Consider the following 23,966-nt stretch of genomic DNA (forward strand, 5'->3'; position numbering starts at 1 on the left):
AGTTCCGTTGGGGTGTCAGACAGGGGAAAACCACAGGAAAACCTACAGGGAAAAAACCTGTAACAAGACTCCCATGTCTCTGTGGACTCTTACACGTTATGAAAGAGTACCCCCCTCCCCCCCCTCCCCTGCCCTTCCTGGAGTGATACAGAATGCACTAAGTAGGGGAATAATTGGTTATTATATACAGTCACGTTCACACAAAGCTACCAACGCCAAAAGTACATGAACTTTTTATGGTCTCTCCAATAATGAAGGGGTTAACTCGCATATATATAATCCGAAAGAGACATTTACCCAAAATGACAATATGTTGGTATCTATCCTTGTGGTTTCAAACTACCGAAACAAAACTCAGTGAGGCAATATTGCAATATCCCAATCACATTTCAAACACCACACAAATGTTTTGGAAATCTTAGGCCACAGTTGGACACAGTTCACATTTTAAAGGAAATAAATCTGAAACAACTCAAACTGAATACATAGCAAACTAACACAACCCTAAACACAACCTTATCAATTATCCCAAAATATCTAGAAATAAAAGAGTACCGGGTTTAAAAGATTTCTGTTAAAACACCTCTCTCAACCTTATACACACCAAAAACCTAAATCCCATGATGCCAACAAATGTCACAAGTTACAACACTAACACCACGAGGACAAACTAACTATACAACTTCTCCCTCACCTGTCATCAGGAAAATAGGCACACCACTGGCCCAGGAGGAAACACAGAACACAGACCCACACAGAGGAAGAAGGGGATCACACAGGAATCGAACCCCACAACTGTCCAAGAGGGCACCCAACAGCTTGCTTGCTGGCTCGACGACCCGCCTCCTATCAATGCTCGGCACCAAAGGCAAAGCAAAACCCTTCCTTCCAAACGATGTTACTTCCGAACTCATCTCAAGAGTTCAGAACGAGAAGGAATAAGACATGCCAGACACACACTAGGAGAGATTCACGAGCATCAGTTCAGCAATGAACTGAGCACACAAGAGAACGACGGAGTAAAACAGGGGTGGGAAAAGAAGGAGAGAGAGTACTATTATAGGTTCAAATGATGTGCGTGTGTGTGTGTGTGTGTGTGTGTGCATACAGGTGTAGCCGATGCCAGCCCCAGGCCTGCAGGTGAGGGCAGCAAGTCGTGTTCTGCAGGCAGCAACCCCCAGCCCACCAAGTTGAAGTTCCACAACGTCAAACCTGTGGTCAAGCAGGTCCCTGGCAATAGTGGTGCTGTGCACAAGGTGTCCTCTTCAGACTACAACAAGTACATCAAAAAGTGGGTTGGAGCAGTTTGTGTGCTTCATCACCCCCATCCTCTCTCACTGTCTCTCGGTTTGACTGTCTCTTTTTCTCTGTGTCTCTCTCTGTATCTCTCTCTTTCCAATTCTGTTCCCCTCCTCTTCTCTCTCTCTCTCTCTCACATACATAATTGATGTGCCTCTCCATATAAAATCTGTGTGCAAACTCTTTGTGGATGATAACAACAATCCACACATCTCATACTGATATTAACACTCTTGCGAAAGACTTCCAAGAAAGTACTGATGAACTCATTGAGTGGACTGAACTTAATCACGTCATTATTGACAACAGTCTCACTTGGATTCCTCATATAACTTCCCCTTTGCAAAAAGACAGCCCAGAAAAACCATCAACTGTCCAAAATCAAGCGCTTCCTTGACCTCCATTCACGGAAATTGTTTTTTCAAGTTCATATCCAGCCTACAATAGATTACACATCAACACTATGGGACTCCCCCATTGTGAACACCATGAAGCCATTACTAAATCAACATAAAGAGGGAATCAAGCTGGTACTCTTAAAAAAAAACTTCCCAATTGGACTCCGACTATAAACAAGCAAATACTCTCCCTCTGATATGTAGATTAGAGTACAACAAAGGAATAACAATGCATAAGATTGTGACAGGAAATGCACCACCAACACTAATAAACAATTTTTCTGTAAATTAATCAAGAAATCCCCCCAAAGTCCATATCCCAATTCCAAGAACTCATTTGTTCAAATCCAGTTAGGTTTACTCAGGCACCACTCTGTGGAACTCACTCCCAATTAAACAACACCACTGCTCAACGACCTTAAAAAAAATATTACCTTTCCCACCTTATGCCAGTGTAATGTACTGTCCACTTTGTTGATACCGATCGACTCTTGCTGTGTACAAGACCCCCCACTCTCCCACCTCATCATATTGCACTCCTGTTTATTTGTGTGAATTAAAGTATTCTTTTATATTTCATTCATTTGTAATGCATGTTACTTCTCTTTGCTTCTTCATTTCTTTCCTTTCTTTTTATAAAATGTGGTTTATATTGATGCAGTAGCTGCCAGTTGCTGCTTTGTTAATTTGATGTATCGATGTATGTGTACAGTCCTAATATATATATATATATGTGTGTGCATAATTATCTGTATCTATATATTTATATCTATATTTATATATCTATATCATATATCTATGTGCGCGCGTGTGTGTGTGTGCTAGTGTGCGCACGCGCGCGCGCGTGTGTGTGTGAATACGTATGTTTAGATGATTACAATGCATGTTACTTTGTTTTCTTTACTTGACCTGCTGTTCTCTATGATATGTTCCATATATATGAGGTTATCTATCCATAAGCTGATACTGTTTTATTTCCTCTGTCTGTCTGTCTGTCTGTCTCTTATTCACCTGTGACATTTTATTTTCTTATACTATTTTATATGTATATGGAATTTTGCTCCCATTGGCAATGAGCATTTTCCCTCCCATTATTACTATGTGTATCTCTATTAGACTTACTGTTTCATGTTCACATTAGTATAGTATTTGATGACATACACAACGTATGCTCATGTGTATGTAAGTGTGTGTGTGTGTGTGCGTAAGAGAGAGAGAGAGAGAGAGAGTGTGTATATGTGTTCTTTATGTTTGTTTTTCCTATGTATTTTGTTAACATCGTGTGTGTGTGTGTGTGTGTGTGTGTGTGTTATTATTACCATGCTTATGCCTTTACGTAGTATTGTGTAGGCATGTTATGACTTTTATGTAGTATTGTGTCATGCATGCTATGACATTTATGTAGCATTGTGGAATGTAGATCCTGTTTCAGGGTTGGGACTGAATGTAAAAAAGCATGCCAGTGCGTTCATATAAGGAAATAAAGAATTTGTTATGAAAAGCAAAACAGAGTCAAGCTGGTTTAAGCAAAACAGAAATTCTGATCATCCTCAATTGTTTTTGATACTGTCATGAGTTTAAAGAAACACACACACACACACACACACACACACACACACACACACACACACACACACACACACACACACACAATCAAGCCAAATATTACTGGATGATAATAGCAACAGCTAATTGCTTTTCCTGGTGAAATTTGTTGTAAGCTATTTTTAGAACACTACCCTGGGAACAACAGAGATTGGCAATATCTGATAATTTATTTTTTATTGATTCTTTTTCATTGATTGTGAGCATATTGATACAACAATAGCATGTTGCTTACAATAGCTGAGTCAGTCTAGCATTTGATATTTGTTATAGAGAATCATGAGTTGTGACAATTGTGGAATTGATAATTACATGCCTGATATATGAGTATTAGAAAGGCACTTAAAAGAACATATAGTTTTGATGGATAAGGCTAAGAATTATTATTTTCATAAATTCAAGAAATGGCTGCTGCTCTGGTAATTGATAAAAAAAAAAACCTTATAAAAACAAAAAACAAAAAACTACACTGATTTTTGTTATGGAATGTAAAGTTTATTTGCTAAGAGTGGATGCTTTCTAACTGTAGCCAGTATAGTGCCATCATTATTCATTATCTTAGACCTGGGGGACATTGGGATGTAAAGGAGCAAAGGAGCCTTTAATTCTATAGTAATATTTCAATAGAAAAAAACAATACTGGTTCAGTGGAGTTGACGCTGGTCCTCATGAGATTCTTTTTGCCATGGAGCAGCAGGAATGTCAAGCCTGGTTGGCACAGAATGGGGAACTATTGTTTTGACATGCAAGTTTCCTGGTGATGAAGAATGTGGGGTCATGTTTTGAAGTGTATGCAGGATTCATAATGACACAGAAAATGGAGGGTACTGTTTTAACATTTAAGCAGGCTTTACTGTGTTTTACACTGCAGAATAATGTGTTGACATTTGTCAACATTTCAGAGATGCAGAATGTGGGGATGATGTGTTGATGTGTGTTTAGGTTTGACAACAGACTTGAGTGACACACATGTACGTTCGTAATGTGGTGAATGTGTTGGTGTGTATTGAGGTTCCACAGTACAACAGATTTTAGTGATATGAGTATGCAGTGGTAATGTAGTAGTATGTTTTGCAGAGAGTGTGTGGATGTGTGTCCAGGTTTCACAATGGCACAGAGTGTGGGGGCAGTCACTGTGGTGACCTGGGCTACAAAGACCACTACCACTGCCATGACTGTAACTTCAAGGTAACAGACTCATCAAAATCAGATTTCGATTCACTATATTGTCTCAGCAAGAGAAATTGAGACTAGTGAAGTCAGTGATAATCTAATTACATGCAGAACATACATGGAGTGATGGCCTAGATGTAACGCGTCCACCATGGAAGCGAGAGAATCAGAGCGCGCTGGTTCAATCACAGCTCAGTCACCGGTATTTTCTCCCCCTCCACTAGACCTTGAGTGGTGGTCTGGGCGCTAGTCATTCAGATGAGACGATAAATGGAGGTCCCATGTGCAGCATGCACTTAGCGCACGTAAAAGAACCCACGGCAACAAAAGGGTTGTCCCTGGCAAAATTCTGTAGAAAAATCCACTTCGATAGGAAAAACAAATAAACCTGCATGCAGGAAAAGAACACCAAAAAAATGGGTGGCGCTCTCAGTGTAGCGACGTGCTCTCCCTGGGGAGAGCAGCCTGAATTTGACACAGAAATCTGTTGTGACAAAAAAAGAGAAATACAAATGGTAAACATGGCACACAACATAAAAACAAAACAAATACCATCAATAGAGTGAAAGCAAGCCAGATTAAGTTGTCACATTTCCACTGTTTACACACAAGTACATACACACACGCACGCACTGCGTATAAGATAAACTGATAAGTAAACCAGCTTCACAAGTCTGTTGCTATGAAGATATATACATATTGATCAGTGTACTGCCATGTGTACTGCACACCCAGTATGTGCACCCCAGAAAACGAATTATGGCTACCTTAGTGGTGCGAGTATAACGGTCTGACAAGAAAAAATCCAGTTGTAAAAAAGAGGGAATATGTGAATTGCAGCATATGAATGCAGAAGAAGACCTTGCATGGGACAGATGGTGGAGCTGTATGGACAGCTGCTGCCTTTTCTGTGTCATCTGTGTGATGTGTTCCTCTTCACATGCTTGCAGACAATTTCTTAAGCATTAAAGAACACACTCATGTCATAAAAATTGATTATCAACCTGTATGTTTAAGTGTCTCTATGAATAAAGTTAGTGGGAGATACACAGCAGTGCATGTTTTTGTGAGATATACAGCAGTGCATGTGTTTGTGAGATATACAGCAGTGCGTGTATTTGTGAGATATACAGCAGTGCATGTGTTTGTGAGATATACAGCAGTGCATGTGTTTGTGAGATATACAGCAGTGCGTGTATTTGTGTGTGAATGTGGTTGTGTGTGTGTGTGTGTGTGTTCATGAGTGTATGTATGTGGGTGTGGGTGTCTGTGTCTATGTTTGTGTGTTTGGGGGGGAGAGGGTGAAGGAGATGGGGGGTGTATGTGTGTGTGTGTGTTCTGTTAGTGTGTGTGTGTGTGTGTGCGAGCATGCGTGTGTATATGCATGTTTCACTTCATGTTTCACTGAGGCCCCATGTTCAGGTGTTTGTCAAGAAGGAAGAGATGGTGCGACACTACAAGTGGCACAGGAAGCGAGATGAGTCCCTGCAACATGGCTTCCTGCGCTACTCTCCCCTGGACGACTGTGGCATCAAGTTTGGCAACTGTACGCACAACAAGCGACAGACCCACTACCACTGCATACAGGTCAGCAGCAAGTTAATTAGTATTGACCATTGTTGGCAGCCTTTCTAATGCTAATGGCTTTAAGTTGTGTCCAGCAATGCTAATGGCTTTAAGATATGTCCAGCATAAAATGGCTTTAAGATGTGACCAGCAATGCAAACGGTTTTAAGAGTGACCAGCAGTGCTAACGGTGTAAAGGTGTGACCAGCAGTCTAATGCGAGCAACACCAGTGACCCAAAAGTGTGTTTTGTATTTGATTATTTTTACCTTGCCGTATGATATTTAGAGTCAGAAGTTTATGTTGAATTTTATCACCTGTCATGTGACATACTGTTGCATGCTCCACATTGTCTTTACTTGATGGACATTTTAAGCTATCTTGTTTGGAAGACTTACATCATGTGATGTTAGCATTGCTCAGCAGAAGTTCGGATTTAGGATTTTTTATAATTTTTTTTGTATTGATGGATAGCAGAATGGAGAAATAATTGCCTTCTCACTTTGAAGTCAAGATCCAAGTCGGTATATTGCAGTCGGGTTGTGACAAGGTCTACATCAGCACCTCAGATGTCCAGATGCATGCCAACTATCACCGCAAGGACTCAGCCATCATTCAGGAAGGCTTCCAGAGGTTCAGAGCTACAGAGGACTGTGGGACAACCACATGCAGTTTTTACGGGCAGAGGACAACACATTTCCATTGTCGTCGTTCCAACTGCAACTTCACCTTCAAGCATAAAGCTGACATGGGTAAGAGATGATGCATTGACAGGTCATCAAAGCATACCAGACCGCATTCCTTGAAATTTGACATATCAGCTCCATACGCAAGTACCTCTCACTAAAAGCAGCTGAAGCATTAGTTTGTGCTTGTATTTTATCAAATTTAGGCTATCCAAGGTAGCCTCTCAAACTTCTCCAACAAGTTCAAAATCTTGCCACTCAAATCACATTTTTGACGCACGCAAGTCTCAGCATTGTAAATCTCTCACTAATGAATTTCTTTGGCTTAATATTGAGCAAATAGTACAAGATCTAATGTCTCTGTGTTCATGTGATATCCCAGTGTATTTCTGACCTTTGAAGCAAATAAGTCCCTTCAAGGTCTCTCCAGTCTTCCATTGACAACAGAATCGTTTGAGTTTCTGAGTTCAAGAGAGAAACACTGCCCCTCACTCACATCCTTTAAAACATTTCTTTTCAAGCACTGCATAATTAAGGCAATCCATTTCATACCTGTATTGTGTGGATACACATCTGTTCCTTCCATGCGTGTGTGTGGTGTGCATGCTTATGAGTATGCACGCATTGGTGCATGTGTGTGTGTGTACATTCAATGCGCATTTGTGTGTTTGTGTGTGCGTGCATGCATATTTGTGTGTGGATGTGAGAAAGAGAGAGTGTGTGTTTGTGTGTGTGTATGAGAGAGAGAGAGAAATAGAGTGTGTGTGTGTTAGTGTGTATGTATGTGTAACAGAGTATATGTGTGTGAATATATGTGAGAGATAGTGTGTGTAAGTTAGTGTAAGAGAGTGTGTCATTGTGCATGCATGTATGCATATGGGTTTGACTTGGAAAGTCTGCTTTCTGAACTTGTCACACAGATAAATGTCAGAAATTAGAATCTTGTATCCATCATGTATTTGACAATTATAGTTCATAATAATTAATACAATGTCCGTCGAGTTAGTACATGTTCATTAAATATAAATGTTAACAGTTATGTCTCTGCTTTCGACCTTGTTGATACAAAGTTAATCTTTTTAGTATATGTTCATTAAATGTCAATGTTAACAGTTATGGCTACTTTCAGCCTAGTTGATACAAAGTTCATTTATTTACTATATGTTAACAATTATGTCTACTTTCAACCTAGTCAATACAGAGTTCATCTATTTAGTATATGTTCATTAACCCCTAGGCTGCCTATATGACGAGATAACTCGTCATCAAAATATTCGGACTTTTCCCTGCTTTGCGTTCAGTTCGTTGACAAAAATGCTGGTAGCTTAGCTTGGGGACTCTTTCTGGATTCTATTCATAGCTAGAAACCCCATCTATGTCATGAGGCAGTCCTTGATTTGAACGTTTTGGTTGGGTTACTGTCCCAGTGTTTGCCTGGCTCCTCTCCTCGCTCGCTCAACAAAATGTCGGACTGACGCCGTGCTCAAGACATGCGATTGTAGCGAACTAAATCAACCAAGATTGCTTTCTTTTGCTGATGCTCAGAAAGAATTGAAGCGTTAAGTCGAAGAAGACAGTGATGAACATTTATAGGACGATTTGATAGAAAATAAAGGGAGCAATCAAGAGAGTGGCCAAGATACGACAATCAGTGAGTGATGCCGGCTGTGCAAACCTTAGCAGACGACAGAAAGTGACTGAATTATTAGCAGGGCAGTGTGAGTGATATTCTTGGCACTCAGCCAACACGGTCTGATGAGAACTGGATACAGTGACCATGTGAGAGGGGTGAAGAGGAGGGGGTGGAGACTGAGGGGGTGTGGCCTCTCATCCACATTATCACTTGGAGAAATCACAGTGCATTGTATATGTATCTCTTTTTATTTTATTTTTTATTGTGGTTGTTCTAGTATGATTTTGTGTATGCAGATATCCATCTGTCCAGAAAATATGATATTTTAGTGCAAATTACCTGACTAATGTTAGTAATGAACAAGTTGAATATGTGACAAAAAACAAAACACTGATTTCAAAACAACAGCATGTCACTAAAAATATATAAAATGGAAAAACATCATGTGTTTTGTGTTCTTTATTCATTTACCTTTCACAAAATACATACTTTTATAGGTCTTTCTCCAGTAACAAAGAGCACAGAATTTTTTGAAAATTTATACTGGTTTTTTTTTTTTTTTAAACCCTGGCAAATAGATTTCACTTAAATCTTATTTTCCTGGCAGCGAAAGGGTTAAACATAAATGTTTTGGTATGTCTACTTTCAACCTAGTCAATAAAAAGTTCATCTACTTAGTATATGTTCATTAAACATAAATGTTATGTTATGTCTACTTTCAACCTAGTAAATATAGAGTTCATCTGTTTAGTATATGTTCATTAAACATAAACGTTAACAGTTATGTCTCTATTTTCAACACCACGAACAAACAGTTGTGAGGTCATAAAAGGTTTGAAAAGGTTTGGAGAATCTGAGTTACCCTTTTTATGTCCTTAAAAGTCTGTAAAAGTTTGTAAATATGATGATGTCCCCTCCCCCCAAAATTAAGCATTAAAACATCTTTGCATTTTTTTTTTGGGGGGGGGGGGTAAAATTTTGATTTCTGAATAAGAAATCAGTCATGATTTTTGCAAATTCTGATGTTCTCTTTTAGGTGGAATCATTGTCAGAATGATATCCCTTCTAAGCTGTTCTGGTGCGACACCCAGGGGTCTCCCCAAACTCACCACCATCACCCCTTCGTCCTCCACTATTTACTCACCTTTCATCTAATTTTGGTATTGCATTCATCACTGAATGTTTTTAGATGTTTTCTCTGCTTTTTATATTTCACTTATCATCATTGTAAAATAATAGTGTGTGAATTCTGCTCCAATTTATCAAAGTATATAGCCCCTACTCTGAAATAATTGTGTGGGGGTGTAACAGTAAAGCACACTCTCATTCTAGTACACTGTTATTCCCTTTCTGCAGAGAAGCACAAAAGCTACCACCAGAAGGATGAGATTCTGGGGCGTGATGGCTTCAAGAAATTCATGAAGTACGAACATTGCTCCTACAATGGTTGTCGCTTCTCCAAGATCAGCAACCATATTCACTGTATTCGACCAGGTATGGTAGAAAATATATTAAGATAATATCATATACAACTAAAATTGAAACATAAAATTTTCAAAATATGCTCAGAAATACCTGACATAACTTAAATCCTTGGGATAAAATTGTGATTTGAGTAAATGCTGACATATGTATTGCAGCCAGTGCTGGGTATGTGTTTTCAATATGTGTACAGTGTGATATGTACACTGTCTTGGATTAATATTCTAAAATATATGTGTCCCATGTTTGTGTACAAAGGAAGCTCTTGATTAATGTTTGGAATTATTGTTTTGGAAGGTGGTAAGAAGTGCAGAAGAACCAAACTTTCACTGGAATAAAACTAAGTGAATGAATAACTACTGCTGCTAATAATGATAATATAACAGCAAGAACAATAATGTTTGTAATAATGGTGATTACAGTAATGATACTTTTTTTCATGACAATATTGATAATAAAGCTATTGGCTTCAGGATCACTGTGATACAAAGAAAACCCCCAAAATCAGTGATACATGTTGGTTTGATATTCACATTCATGATGAAATCCTTGTGCACTTCAGTGGGTTTTCTTCTGATCTCTGGCAGGTTGTAACTATGTCCTGCACTCCACTGCTCAGCTTTACTCACACAAAAGGAAGCATGAACGTCGTGAGTTTGAAAACCTGTACCGCACTTATCGCCAGATTCAGCGTCCATCCATCCAGCCATCCAGCAGTCAGGTTCAGTCCTCCCCTGGGCCTCAGGCCCCTAACATAGCCACAGGTCTGCCCACTACTGCCATACCTCTTGTCTCCAAGGTCAACCTGACCTCCATTCCCCTGCAAGGGTACGGAGAGCCCCTGGTGGCCAGGCCAGTGGTTGGAGGTCAGATCCGTCTGCCCCTCCCCCTCGCGCTGGATGGCAGGGCAGGAGCAGTGATGGCACCCAATGTGTCTGTGGTGTCTGCGGGGGCACAGACCATGTCCATTGTCAGCACTCCCACCACCACTGTTGCCCAGCCTTTGGCACTCACCACCACTCACAAGAGCAGCACTAACACTGCCAGCTCCACCACTCACAAAACAGAATCCATCCAGGCGGTCACCCTCCTCCCCCAACCCCATCAAACCCACCCCCACAAGGCAGAGCCTGCCCCCACACTGACTTCCAAGCCTCAGCCCATCCGCATCAAACAGGAACCCAAGTCTGATGTGGAGAGTGATGCGGAGTCATTGTCCTCGAGTCAGAACTGCAGGGAGTCATCAGCTTCCTGTGGACCTGGGTCCAGACTGGAGAAGGTGGAGGAGGAGGACCTCAACAGCTCTCTGAACCTCTCTGTCTCCAGCCACCAGCCCCCTCAGCTGGCCACGCAGGACCCGGTCACAGCAGGAGACATGAAATCCATGTCAAATATCAAGGTGGCTGCTACAGTCAAGTCCACCTTGGATGCCAGTATTGGGGTGGACACCAGTAGCCTGGCCAGTCCTGTCATCACCCTGCGCCCACCCATGAGAAAAGTGGGTGCCCCGGAGAAGCGGGAGAGGGATGAGTCATGGAAGAACTACTTGATCAGGTCAGTGCTGATTCTGCTCTTTCTGCCTTATGGGCTGCACTTCCTACACTCTCTTGTAAATCTAAAAGTAGGCCTTTACATGTATTCTTGGATCTCAGATTGACAGTCCAGTGCTTTAATCACTGGGCTAAAGGGCCCATCAGGTCAGTAGTGATAACAGAACTCACATGATCAATAATTACTTGGGGAAGTTATGAGGTTAGTTGTGTAAGCTGACTAAGTTCGGGAGTGTTTGGCAAAGATGCAAGGACTTGCCTAATTTTAACTCACAAATTTGAAAAAGTTACGTAAACTTTCTTTGTAAAATTTCTGAAGATATTGGAATTTTCTGCCCTACTGTTTCATTAAAATTGTCTTGCTCAGTAAGGCATGAAATGACAAGCCACACCGAAGTGATTCACTGTCACAGACTAGACAACCCTTTGAATATCACTTCAGACACATCAGGACATTTTTGCAACACTTCCATGTATACCAGGACATCTAGTCAGCACATTAATATACATTAGGACATATAAACAACACTTTCACCTTCATCAGGACATTTTATCAACACTTTCACATATGTCAGGAAATAACACTTTCACATGTCCGGACATTTGAACATGTTCACTTTCATCAGGACATATGAACATGTTTCACTTACATAAGGACATTTAATCAACTTGTTCACATGTATGTCAATGAAGGGAGTGACCAATACTTCCACATACCTGTTCATGAAGGGGGTGGGGCTGAGCTGCATTTGATTCCGGTCTTTCTATTTAATGTAGCACAATTAAGTTTGGGTTGGGACCCATCAGGACTGAACACTTCTATACTGATACTTGTTCTGTTGTAGAGATCAAATTCTGAATGTTCTTTTCACTGCTTAGTGTTGACCACTACACCCTGGTGGTTTTGGTGTGCATCTGATCTTAACAGGTTTTGACACCTTACCAAAACTGTGCAGGCAAGAGAGTTGTTTTGAAATGAGCTTCTGAACAACCACTGTTCTGTGAAGTTCTGCTGGAGAATTTTTTTCAGTACCTTAAAAAAGTAAATGATTTCAATTTTTACTTGGACTGAAGAAAATGTGGTTGATTTGACCTTTTTAACTTTACTTGCTGTGGTTTATCCTATGACTGATTTTATGACTGACAGGTTTTCAGCCCTTAAGTGGCTCTTTGCAGTCTGCTGGGCTATAAACAACATGATCTGAAGAGAGTTAGTTGTGCTGGAATAATGTGTAGAGTAATGTTTCAGATACACTGCCAATGACCCCTGTCACTCCCGTTGTTCACTGCTGTACAAAGACCACTATCACTGCAAGATCCCCGGCTGCCAGGTGTTGTTCCGCTCCAAGGATGGTGTCAGGGAGCATGCTAAGTGAGTCCCCTTCTCCTCACTGCATTTCCCTTCACTTCCGTCTCTTCACTCTGCATTTGTCATCATCTCAATGAACTGAATATGGTTTGGTTATCATTAAATTTAACCCTTAGTCTGCGTAGGGATTTGGCAAATAATTGAATCCTATTTGTCGGGGAATTTTCACCCCCCCAAAAAATGGTAATTGTTAAAAAAATTTTTTTTTCTTCAAATCGTTGTTTTTGGCACACAGTACAACATGTGTAACATATGAACAAGAAAAGAAAAAAAATAGCACATACATAGCACATTATAATGAAGCTTAACTCATTATTACAAATGTTAAAGTTTGTTTTGTAGATGTATCAATTGTTCTTTTGATTTTTAACAGACAAAACAAAGGGAAGACAACCTTGCACACTCCGAGGAAGGGAATGAGAAAGGAAGGGATTCAGAGAGAGGGAGAGAGAAAAGGAGAGAGAGGGGGGGGCATATTTCACGAATAATTAATGTTGCGTTACGAAAGATAAGATATTAATAATGATGATAATAACGATTACTTATATTGAAAAAAAAAAAAAGGGGGAGGGGGGTGGGGGTGGGGTGGGGGGCCAAAAAGAGATGGGAATCATCATGTAAATAAAATCCAGTCAATGTGAACATGCATTTTATTTCCACTTCTTCACTTTTTCATTATGTAAACAATGCTTCATATGGCGTCCACTTAAAATTGAATAGTGCTAAATCATCTGTAATTCTAGCAAGATAGTTCATTTATAAGTACCTGTTTTGTAAATTTGCAATATATGCTTGAATGCTTGGTTTGGTATTTGCCAAATAGCATTTGCAAGTATGAAAATCTGCAATAAGTAACGTGAAATCTAATCTGGCATCTGTAATGAAGTCTTTTTTGTACCAAAAATAAGGAGTTCTTCACATAATTTAAACATTGAACTATGGTGACATTTTTTGTAAAGCATTTTTTCACAATTTCTCCATAAAGACCTCATTTCAGGACACTGCCATAACAAATGTTGGGTATCCCGAATGTCTTGATTACAAAGTGTACAAATGGGATCTTCAGCAATTTTACAGTAGGGCAAATTCTTCTGAGTAGGTAAAAGCCTGTGTATGGCTCTTGTTTGAAGCCATTTTCACTGAACATCCTTGCACTTAACTCTTTCTATACTAAGGTAAGCTAGAGCGTACCTCATACGCACAACGCTTTGTTACTGTGGTATGCTATAGTGTACCGCGAGTTAAAAAAATTGTAGTTCACAGGTTAATGGTCTTGTGCGAAACAAAACAGCACAGCTCTCTTCTACAGTCACCCAGAAGTGCACCTGTACTTTTATTGTGGCTGAGAATGCCTTTGTTTGAGTACAATGCATGCAAGCGTACAGTCACCCAATTCTGCCTTCTCATTCTCTCACTTGACAACATGGCGTCTCCGTCAGCTTTGGCAAATACTGTGGCTCAAAGTCAAATGCAGACTGATTCTGTTGTGGATATCCACTGTGCATACATGTTTGCCCATTCAGTTGCTACAGTTAGGAAGTGTCTATGGTTACAAAAGACAACATTTGTGAAAATTGAGAAAAACTCCCCCCCATTATGTCAATTGTGAAAAACATGGATTTTTTTCAAAATATGATAAATCAGTCAATAATAAAGTGAGTGCTTTGAAACTTTGCCAAATGTTAGTCCATTCTATTGTTTATATTAACACAAAATTTCACAGCTGTATGTACTTGCATTTTTTTAATTTTTTTTTTAGATATTTTTCTTGTAACATAAACAAACAGGCAGAACAGAGAGTATAATGAAGGAAGTCATCGGGTAGTATGGAATTAATTAAAACACCGTCGAAAAATAACATTCCAATTCAATTCAGAAAAGGTATTGTTTCATTTGATTACAGCTGTGGGCAACACTTCTGATTTCAAGAATACAGACTGAATGTATTTACTTCCCATACTAATAGTGAACCAAATCTTTGGTTCAAGAATACTATATCATACGTGCAATTAGTTATATACCAAGTTTATGTTGATACTGTTGAACTGCGTTTATAACACCATTATACAACAGAAAATCAGTTCCGAAAATATTTGGAAATTTTTCCTGAAACTCATCAAAAGTAAGAACTCTTACATTTTCATTATCAAGTTGACCAATAAACAGAATGTCATTATCTACCCATTCTTTAATGAAGACAGTCTTACCACCTCTCATTTCTCAGTGATTCTTGTTTGTCCCTTTCCCCGCACTCCCTCCCCCACCCTCTGGCCCCCATCTCTCACTACCCCCCTCCCGCACCCCACCTATAGTCCTCCCAATCCCTCTCAAGTATCTGAAGAGATGGAGGGATCAACAAGAAAGGGCATGTTCAGGACTCTGAAAGAAGGTAAGAGAAAAGGAAAAAAAAGAAAATCTGGATTAATTTCTTAAATGACACAGGTAAAAATACATATTTTCTGAAGGAAAATGAACGGACAATTTAGAAAACAAAATGCTTTGTTAGGATTTAATGAATATGCGACCCACAAGAATTTTTCAGATATAGACATTACACATACACACACATGCATGCACACACACACACACATGCAAGCACATACAGAGCATCCCCAACGAAGAAATGTCTGGATTAAAATCATCAACCCAGTGTTGAACCCTCTGATCTGAAAATGAAACACACCACCATGATTTCCCTACTACCCCTTCCCCTCCAACTCCTTCTTGTGTTATTGTGATTTTTGTATATTGCTAATGGAGAAGCATTTGACCCAGAAAATATTTTCTTCAAACAAATTAATGAATAGATAAATAATAAAACAAAACAAAAAACAACAGTAAATGCAGATTTCCAAACTGTAATAGGTGAGTTGGCCATTTTATTCAAATGTATAGATCATCAACTTGTCTTCTTTATGTTCAGTGGGTCAGTACATGTGTGTTGTTTGATTATTATTGTTCAGCTTCACAAAAGTTTGTTTTTCCTGTCATGTGTTAAATGATGTTGTTATCGTCCATGCTTTAGTTTGAGTCAAAAGGATTATTCAAACTTGGTTCATGGACAGTACGCTGAGTCAGATCATTTGGAACCAGTTGGGAAGAACTGCCTATGTTAACACAGTCTTGATTGTCCTTCAGTTAAAACATGTCTGTGTGTGGTGACTGCAGTGTCAACATAATCATGATTGTCCTTCAGTTAAATCAAAACATGTGTGCGGATTGTGTGTGGTGCTTATATTAACACAATCTTGATTATTTGAAATTAAAATGTGTGTGTTGTTTGTGTGTGGTGCCCATAGTATCAGTATTAGTATTAGTATTACACTGTTTGTTGCAACAGATTTCTCTGTGTGAAATTCAGACTGCTCTCCCCAGGGAGAGTGCATCGCTACACTGACAGCACAATCCTCTTTTTTTTTCTTTTCTTTTTTTTTTCCTGCCTGCAATTTTATTTGTTTTCTTATCCAAGTGGATTTTTCTGCATAATTTTGCCATACAACCCTTTTGTTGCCATGGGTTCTTTTACGTGTGCTAAATGCATGCTGCAATGGGAACCTCAGTTTATTGTATCATCTGAATGACTAGCATCCAGACCACCACTCAAGGTCTAGTGGAGGGGGAGAAAATACTGGCGACTGCCAGTGTGATTTGAACCAGTGTACTCAGATTCTGTCGCTTCCTTGGCGGACATATTACCTCTAGGCCAACACTAACACAATCATGATTATTTAAAGTTTAAATGTGTTTGTTGTTTGTATGTGGTGCTTATATTGACAGAATCAAGATTATTCACAACTAAAATGCATGTGTTGCTTTTGTGTGGTGCCAAAATTAACACTAATCATGATTTTTAAAATGGAAACATGTGTTGTTTGTGTGTGGTGTAGGTTTCACGACCTACAGGAGCGAATAACACCCATGGTGTACAAGAAGTACAACAGCACACAGGCCTGCCCCTCTCAGGGCTGTCAGTACAGCATGAAACAGACACATTACCATTGCAACTGGGTAAGAGTGTGAGTGGTCATGAATGTGTGTATGCACTGGAGTGTACCATGCACATGCATGTATTATGTTTTGTTGTTGTTTTTTAGCTTCTACTGTGTTTTGTCACTTGGGAATATTTGGCAAGATTTTCTTTTCTATCTCTGTTTACTTGATTGCACATCCATGCAGGTATTACCTTGGCTTTGAGTAATGTAGTTGTCTTTCCAAGATGTGATACTACATGTTGTTAATATTAAACTCAACAAAATGTTTCATGTCTCATCTGTTACACTTCTGTGCAAAAGTGCATGAGACCACAGTCATTGGGATTGATATTATGCCGTTATTATTATTTCATGTTGCATAATTAATAAAACATTGTTCATTGCTTGGAAAGTCAGTGAGTTGTGCTTGAAAAAATCTGCATGTGTTGTGTGTTCTCATCATAATACCATAACAAACATAAGCAGTCTTGAAGCATAAGTTTAAAATAATTCCTGTACTTTCTGCTCTGTTATCTTCTTCTTTAAAAAAAAAAATTACATACTTTATTAAGACAATTTTACAGTCTTCAGTAGAATGTACACTTGATGCAGAAATCCAGTTCACCACTGACTTGTTCAGTCAGAATCCAGTCTGCTACCTGTGTTTCAGGCCATCCGCCATTTTGTTCTGTGTTCTGCTTTCAAATGGTGATCAGTTCACTTCTGATTTATCTACTTTTGCACCATAGATTTATCCTCAGCTCATGGCCTAAGGACGAACAGTGATAACGTTCAGTTGAAATTTAGTGTAATATGCAATTTGATTTCAGTTTGATACGATGGTGATCAAAAACCATGTCAAATCGAACATTGGTAAGACTAAAGTGTTGCTGTTCATTATGATTGTGAGCATTTATTGTGATCTTTGATGTTGTCATAACTGTGTTTGTTGTGACAGGTGGCACCAAGTGGCGGTTGAAATTTAGTTTTCGGACACAGATAGTGTGCATGCAGCCTATAAGACAAAGGAGTCAGATTTGGGTAAAAAAGTTGCGCCTTGTATGCCAAAAATTACAGTATGATATTACTCTCATTTGTACACACTTTGTGTTTATTTCTACAGACTAACTGTAAGCATGTCATTGTGGATGGAGGCCAGACTTTTGCGCGACTGGAGCACTATCGTATCCATGAATACGCCAAGGTGTCTGCTGGGAAAAACTACCGCACGCACGGTGGAGCTGGAGGACCTGGTCGTGTGGAAGGTGTGGAGCAGCGTCGCCGTGGGCGACCCCCCAAATATCCCCGAATGGACCCCGTGGTGCCCAAGGTGGAGCTGACAGAGCAGGAGATCCAGGAATCCCTGACAAAGACAGGCGAAAGGGAGGAGAAAGTCGTCAATGGTTTCAAGCGGTTCGACAGCAGTTCCCTGTGTCCTGATGCGCAGTGTGTGTACCGCTCACAGGTCCACTATCACTGTGGCCGACCACGCTGCCACACCACAACTGACAGGGTCGATGCCCTCAATTTGCATGCCAAGGACTTTCACAGTTTTGTCAACATCCTGGACAACTTTGAGTTCTTTGACCGCAACGTCAACTGCCGACGAGGGCACTGCAGTAACAACCGCACGAATCACCACTTCCACTGCACGTACCCGCGCTGCGACTATTCCTTTGTGCGACACAGCACCATGGCCCAGCACTACAAAAAGCACCATGGAGAAATGAATGCTGTTGTCAAACCTCTCACTCCTACGTCCACCACCCCCAAGTCCCCCGCCACCCCCCTGTCTCCAGGCACGCGTGTCACCCCCATCCAGCTGCTGCGACGCCCTGATGGTCAGACGTACATCCCCATCGTGCCTGCCCCTGCTGGGATGGATAAAAACGTGGTCAAGGCAGCAGGCACTTTCTACCCCCTGTCAGGTTTGCCAGCAGCTGTGTCAGCAACTTCTGTCAGTATGGTTAATTCTCAAGGTCAGCCGTTGACCTCAGCCCTGACATTGACCATTCCAGCCAGTCTGGTGTCAACCGCCATTCCTGTCATGGCTCCCATGACTTCAGGCACTATGGTGACCCCCACCAGCAACATCGTTCCTGTCATCGCTGGGAACATCCCTGGGAACCTCCTGACGGGAACACTGGGAACAGCAGTGTCCACGGCTCCCCCACTGACAGTGCTCCTGCAGCAGAAGTCTGACAGCCCTGTGGCCCAGCCATCCTGGTCCGCCATGCGCAGCAGCATGCATTACAGCCTGCAGGCCAGCTGTGGTCGCCCCTTCTGCAAGCTGAAGAAGAAGGACCACTACCACTGTCTGGAGTGTAACCAGGCCTTTTCGGACCCAGCCAGGCTGCGGGGACACATAAGTAAACATGGGGTCAAGTTCAAGAAGCTGAGCCAGGCTCCATGCAGTGCTGTCAGTACAGTCATCAGCAAGGAGCAGGTCCCACAGCATGACCCCACAGTGGTGGGGCTGGATCTGTCCACCAGTAAAGTCAGAGAGGCCAACACCATCCCTGAGAAAGCACCTCAGAGGGAGGAGACTGTGGAAGAGGGGGCAGTTGATGACAACGACAGTCTGTCCTCCTCACTCAACCTCAGCATGGGCAAGATCACTAACTGTCTGGTTCCGCAGAACAACAGCATTGTGGATCTCTCTGAACATAACAGCGGAAGGCTTTTGGTCATTGATGAGCAGAACAGCCGTTCAGATAATGAAAGTGCTGAAGCTGAAATTGGCATGAATGGAAATGATGAGGATGATGAAGGTTTGTCAGACAGGAGTCTATCGGCCAGCACCTCTCTCACATCCAGCCCTACAATGTCTCGTCGCTCTGGTCGGAAAAGGTCAGCCCCAAACCATTCTGACTTTGTTCCCAGTGACGACGCCAGCCTGGTGGCCAAACAGATGAAGCTAAAACTCAGTGCTCCCATTCCCTGCACCATCGCTGCCACCCCCATCCCCTCCAGGATCCCTGAAGGCTTCATCCGCATCAAGTGTGGCACTGACTGCTGCTACACAAGCTGCAACTACCGCCACTCCGTCAGCCACTTTCACTGCTTGAGGCCTGAATGTGGCTATGGTTTCAGCGACAAGTCTCGCATGGAGAACCACCTGGACAGACACAAACGGCTGGACAAACTGATGGGGGAAGAATTCCGTCAGTTTAGGGCTACGGTGAGCTGTGGGCGAGGGGACTGCGAGTTTTCCAAGAAAGCCTCGCACTTCCACTGCGAGAAGTGTGCCTTTGTGTGCGCCGATTCCAGCAAGGTGTTGGCCCATCGGAAGTACCACGCCAAGATGGACAACATCAGCAAGAATGGCTTCCAGAAGTCTGGGGCTTTGCAGGCCTGTGGGGTGCTCATGTGCAGCTACAGTCGTAAGCAGACACACTACCACTGTACACATGAAGGGTGTAACCATGCTGTGCTGGGCCCGGCACAAATGGCTCCCCACAAGTTGAAACATGCCTCTCATGTCGTGTGAACTTAGTGCTGCCCTGGGAGGGAACAGAAAATGTCTGTGGGTGTAGCTGTATGTGTGTGTGTGTGTGTGTGTGTGTGTGTGTTTCAACTTGTTTGTGTGATGTTTAGATATGCATATGGTTATGTCTTTTCTTCCTGGATGGCATGTGAAACTTTGCTAAAAGAGGCAAACACTGAAACAGAATGTTGCGTTGACACATTTTTCATGAATCTGCCTAAATGAAGTTTGCTGTTGGTTTTGCAATGTATGGTGTTTTCTGGTGAAGAGAAGTGAGATAAACCTCTACTGTGGGAAAATTGTGAGTGTGAATGGCATTGATATTTCTGTATGTATTTATTGGAATGATCTTTGTATGCATTGACACTGTACACCTCCTCCGTTTTGACATGTCCATTATATGCATAGTAATTTTACCTGACAACAGCATGTCTGTTTCTATATATATCCAGTATGTCAAATTATTTTTTTTAAAGTTTTTTCCTTTTATATTTATTTTTTCTAAATTTACTTTTTCCTGAAATGTTGGCGGTGATATGTGTTAATTTCTGCAGATGTGATTTTTTTAATGTTCACATATTGGGTTAATAGATTTTTAATAGGAACAGATTATCTGTTAACAATCTTGAGGTGTTTTTTTGTTTGTTTTTTTACAAGAGGGCATTTGCTCCCAATTCTTTCAGAGTGGTTTTAACTGCTGGTTGTACATCTGTATTATGAACATTCCTTGGTATATTCCTCTGCTGTTTGAAGAATGTATGAAATACCTTTATAACCTTTTTTAAACAGTAAAATTTGAAGATCAGTGTAGACAGAATAATCATTAAGTTATACTTCTAGAGAAAAAACCGTCTTTGGAAGTGGGTTTTCATTAGTGCTTGGGTTTGTTAAGAATTTCACACACAAACAAATTGTTGTTCTGGAACTAAGTTTGATATTTTGTGGAACAGATAACACAGTACAAAATTCATCATTTCAGAAGTTTCCATCTTGATTTTTATTAGATGAATGCAGTGAGTCCTAAAGATTACTTGGCGCAATTCACACACACATACTTTTGAAGCATTGCTAAAAAGGGAGCGAGATATAATGCTGCCCATGCCCAGAGTTTCTTACTCATGCGGAACTATTTCTGACAACAGAAATGCAATTTGTTTTTACTAGTTTGTTTACCATTTTAATTGGCCTGTCCTGATTATGGTTTTGTTTGTGATCAAAACAACCTTGAGAAACAGACATTCCAAATACCATTATGCTGTGCCGTTTTCATTGTCAATGAAACAGACATGAAGGTAGCATGGTAATGTGATTAACAATAATAGGACAGGAAAAACAAACACCCTGATCACTGTCATTTATAGAAAGAAAGCAGGGCATTTTTCCCCATTCTTTTTTTAAAAATTTTTACTTGTCTTCCTCCATTTCTTTCTGTGACATGGAAGCAAAAGAGAAACTGGTGTTCACCCTTTTCTTTTGTTGATGCAGAGAGGCAATTGATCCACTGAGGAAGCCAGACAATATTCTTTCACACACAATTTAATCACTTTCCTTCTCACAGTGTGCCCCATGTTTGTATAATACACATCCCAGCATCTGCTGTTCTAGCATGCGAAACAGTGATGAGAATGATAAAGTGGGGGTGAAGAAAATGTAGGTGTAGAGGAACTCTTGCTTTAGTTTACCAGCAACAGTGACACCACAGTGGATATGTTCCTTTCTGTCAGTGACTTGTAGAGCATACCACATGGGTCTTGTACTGAGAGCACTCATTTCTGAAGCTGCTTCATAACATTCTGTGGCCTGTTCAGGAAGTGTGCCTAAACAATGAGAGTTAAAGAGTTTTGAACTTCTAGAAAGATACAAATTTAGTTTTCAGATTAGATGATGGGAATAAAGGGAACATGCGTTTACAAGCATATGGATACTTTAGAAATCTTATTGCACTATCATAGATTTTGTTTCTGAAATCAACTTACTTAAATATCTCAACAACCTTAGTCTGCTTCTTTTGTGAAACTGAGCAGTCTTTGTGTGAAAGTTACAGACAAGCACCAAGATACTCTGGGCAAAAACGTTTAAAAAACCCTGGTCAAATGAACGCAAAAATGCATTACATTTTTTTATGCCAATACATTTCTCATCACCCCAGACATCATACCTGATTTCAACACTCTTAATTTTTAAACTGTTCACCCATTTAAAAGAAACCGAAGTGTGTTGACTTAAAGACTAATTCATAAAACAAATAAGACAAAAACTGACCATTTTAAAGACTATAAACAAACAAGAAAAACATTGATGAGTGCATATCTGGGTGTGCACATGACAGTTTTTGAAGAAGTGATAAACGCTTGCCTGGACATGCATGTTGCAACAGTATGGTTGTGAGTTTGACCCTGGCCTTGATTTTGCCCTGACCAGGTGAGTGTTGAAAAATAGTGGGATCTCCCTCCCCTCCACACCTGTCATTGTGTCTTGCATTCCATTGCATTTCCATTCCAATATAGTTGACATGCGAGTCATACTGACTGCAAATTTGCCAGTTTTTCTATTTCTTATGTTGATGTTAGTTTGACTTGCTTTCTGATTTTTGTTTTGTTTTGTTTTTTTGTTTGTTTGTTTCCTTTAAACTGTTGACAACAATGTGTAAAATGGGCTTTGACCGACACATATTTTGATATTGTTAAGTGCTCATGCAGTCCATGGGATATGACCTCTTACTATACCTGAAGTATCCCAATACACACAAACTGTGGGTAAGAAAATGAAATAAATGAGAAAAAACACACCAAAAAACAAACTAACAATATTGTTGATCCTTGATGTATATGCCTTGGAAAATTGTGAGGTGGAAAACTCAAAGATTAGGAATACTATAAATTATCTGCACATCTGTCCAGTATGAGTGCAGACTCAGATACTTATTCCACAGAAATACACGAATGTTGACAAAATTTGTTGGGTTGCTGCTGATTTCCATCACCTGGATGCCAGGTCTGTTATCTTTCTGAATGCAACTGTGTGTCTGATTTGGATGTTGGGTTCCCAAAAAACTCAAACTTTGTATATCCATGTCTGCTTTAGAACACTCAAGAGGTCATTGTTTTAACAACAGGTGAGATCTGTTGCACGTGGCTTCATAATAATCAGTTTTATGACTCTTCTGAACTGCTGAGACGGGGCTGTTGGATGACTGCTGAACTGTTATCTTTGGATATAACAATTTCTTTTTTCCTTATTCTCAGATGGCACCTATTGAATTCCACATTGATACTGTGTCACTGGCACAGACATTATTGTTCATGGAAATAACACCAACAAAACAGCTTGCAAAATCTGTGGCAGCTTGAAGATAAAGCAACTTCTTAGTCTTTGTTCAGGTGCTTGAAACAAGCAAGTCTTTCGCTGAACACCCCACCCCACCATTCACCCACCTTCATCCCATCCCATCATCCCCGGAAGATGACTTCCTTCTCCACACAGATTTAGCAGACAGCTATACTTCCTGCTGTTCATTGCTCTGTGATGTTGGAATGCATGAATAGTCAACACTGTCAAATTGATCAGCAAAACCTTGTCAGACAAAGCAAGGGTGAGGGGTTTAAAAAAATGTGATTGAGCATTATTCTGATTGGACACTTGCAGTGTAAAATTCCATGGACACAAAACCAGCCCAGGGTGGATTTTTAGTCTAGATAAATGGGTGGGTGTTTGTAAGGTCTTTGGTCAATGCAGAAAGATACAGGTA

At 40.6% G+C, this 23,966-nt stretch overlaps 1 protein-coding gene across 1 annotated transcript in view; it reads left to right on the forward strand.

The window, feature by feature from the left end:
* LOC143287530 (zinc finger protein castor homolog 1-like) overlaps positions 1–23,618 on the forward strand; it is a 102,760-nt gene extending 79,142 nt beyond the window's left edge. The window contains exons 3-11 of the mRNA XM_076595579.1: positions 1,111–1,291; positions 4,403–4,490; positions 5,898–6,062; positions 6,576–6,792; positions 9,716–9,853; positions 10,429–11,395; positions 12,641–12,763; positions 16,648–16,768; positions 17,855–23,618. Of these exons, the coding sequence (XP_076451694.1) occupies positions 1,111–1,291; positions 4,403–4,490; positions 5,898–6,062; positions 6,576–6,792; positions 9,716–9,853; positions 10,429–11,395; positions 12,641–12,763; positions 16,648–16,768; positions 17,855–20,221 (4,367 nt within the window). The 3' untranslated portion in view covers positions 20,222–23,618. The remainder of the gene's footprint in view (positions 1–1,110; positions 1,292–4,402; positions 4,491–5,897; positions 6,063–6,575; positions 6,793–9,715; positions 9,854–10,428; positions 11,396–12,640; positions 12,764–16,647; positions 16,769–17,854) is intronic.
* Positions 23,619–23,966: the final 348 nt, after the last annotated feature.

The sequence above is a fragment of the Babylonia areolata genome, chromosome 11 (genome assembly GCF_041734735.1).
Source record: "Babylonia areolata isolate BAREFJ2019XMU chromosome 11, ASM4173473v1, whole genome shotgun sequence".
Lineage (NCBI taxonomy): Eukaryota > Metazoa > Mollusca > Gastropoda > Neogastropoda > Buccinidae > Babylonia > Babylonia areolata.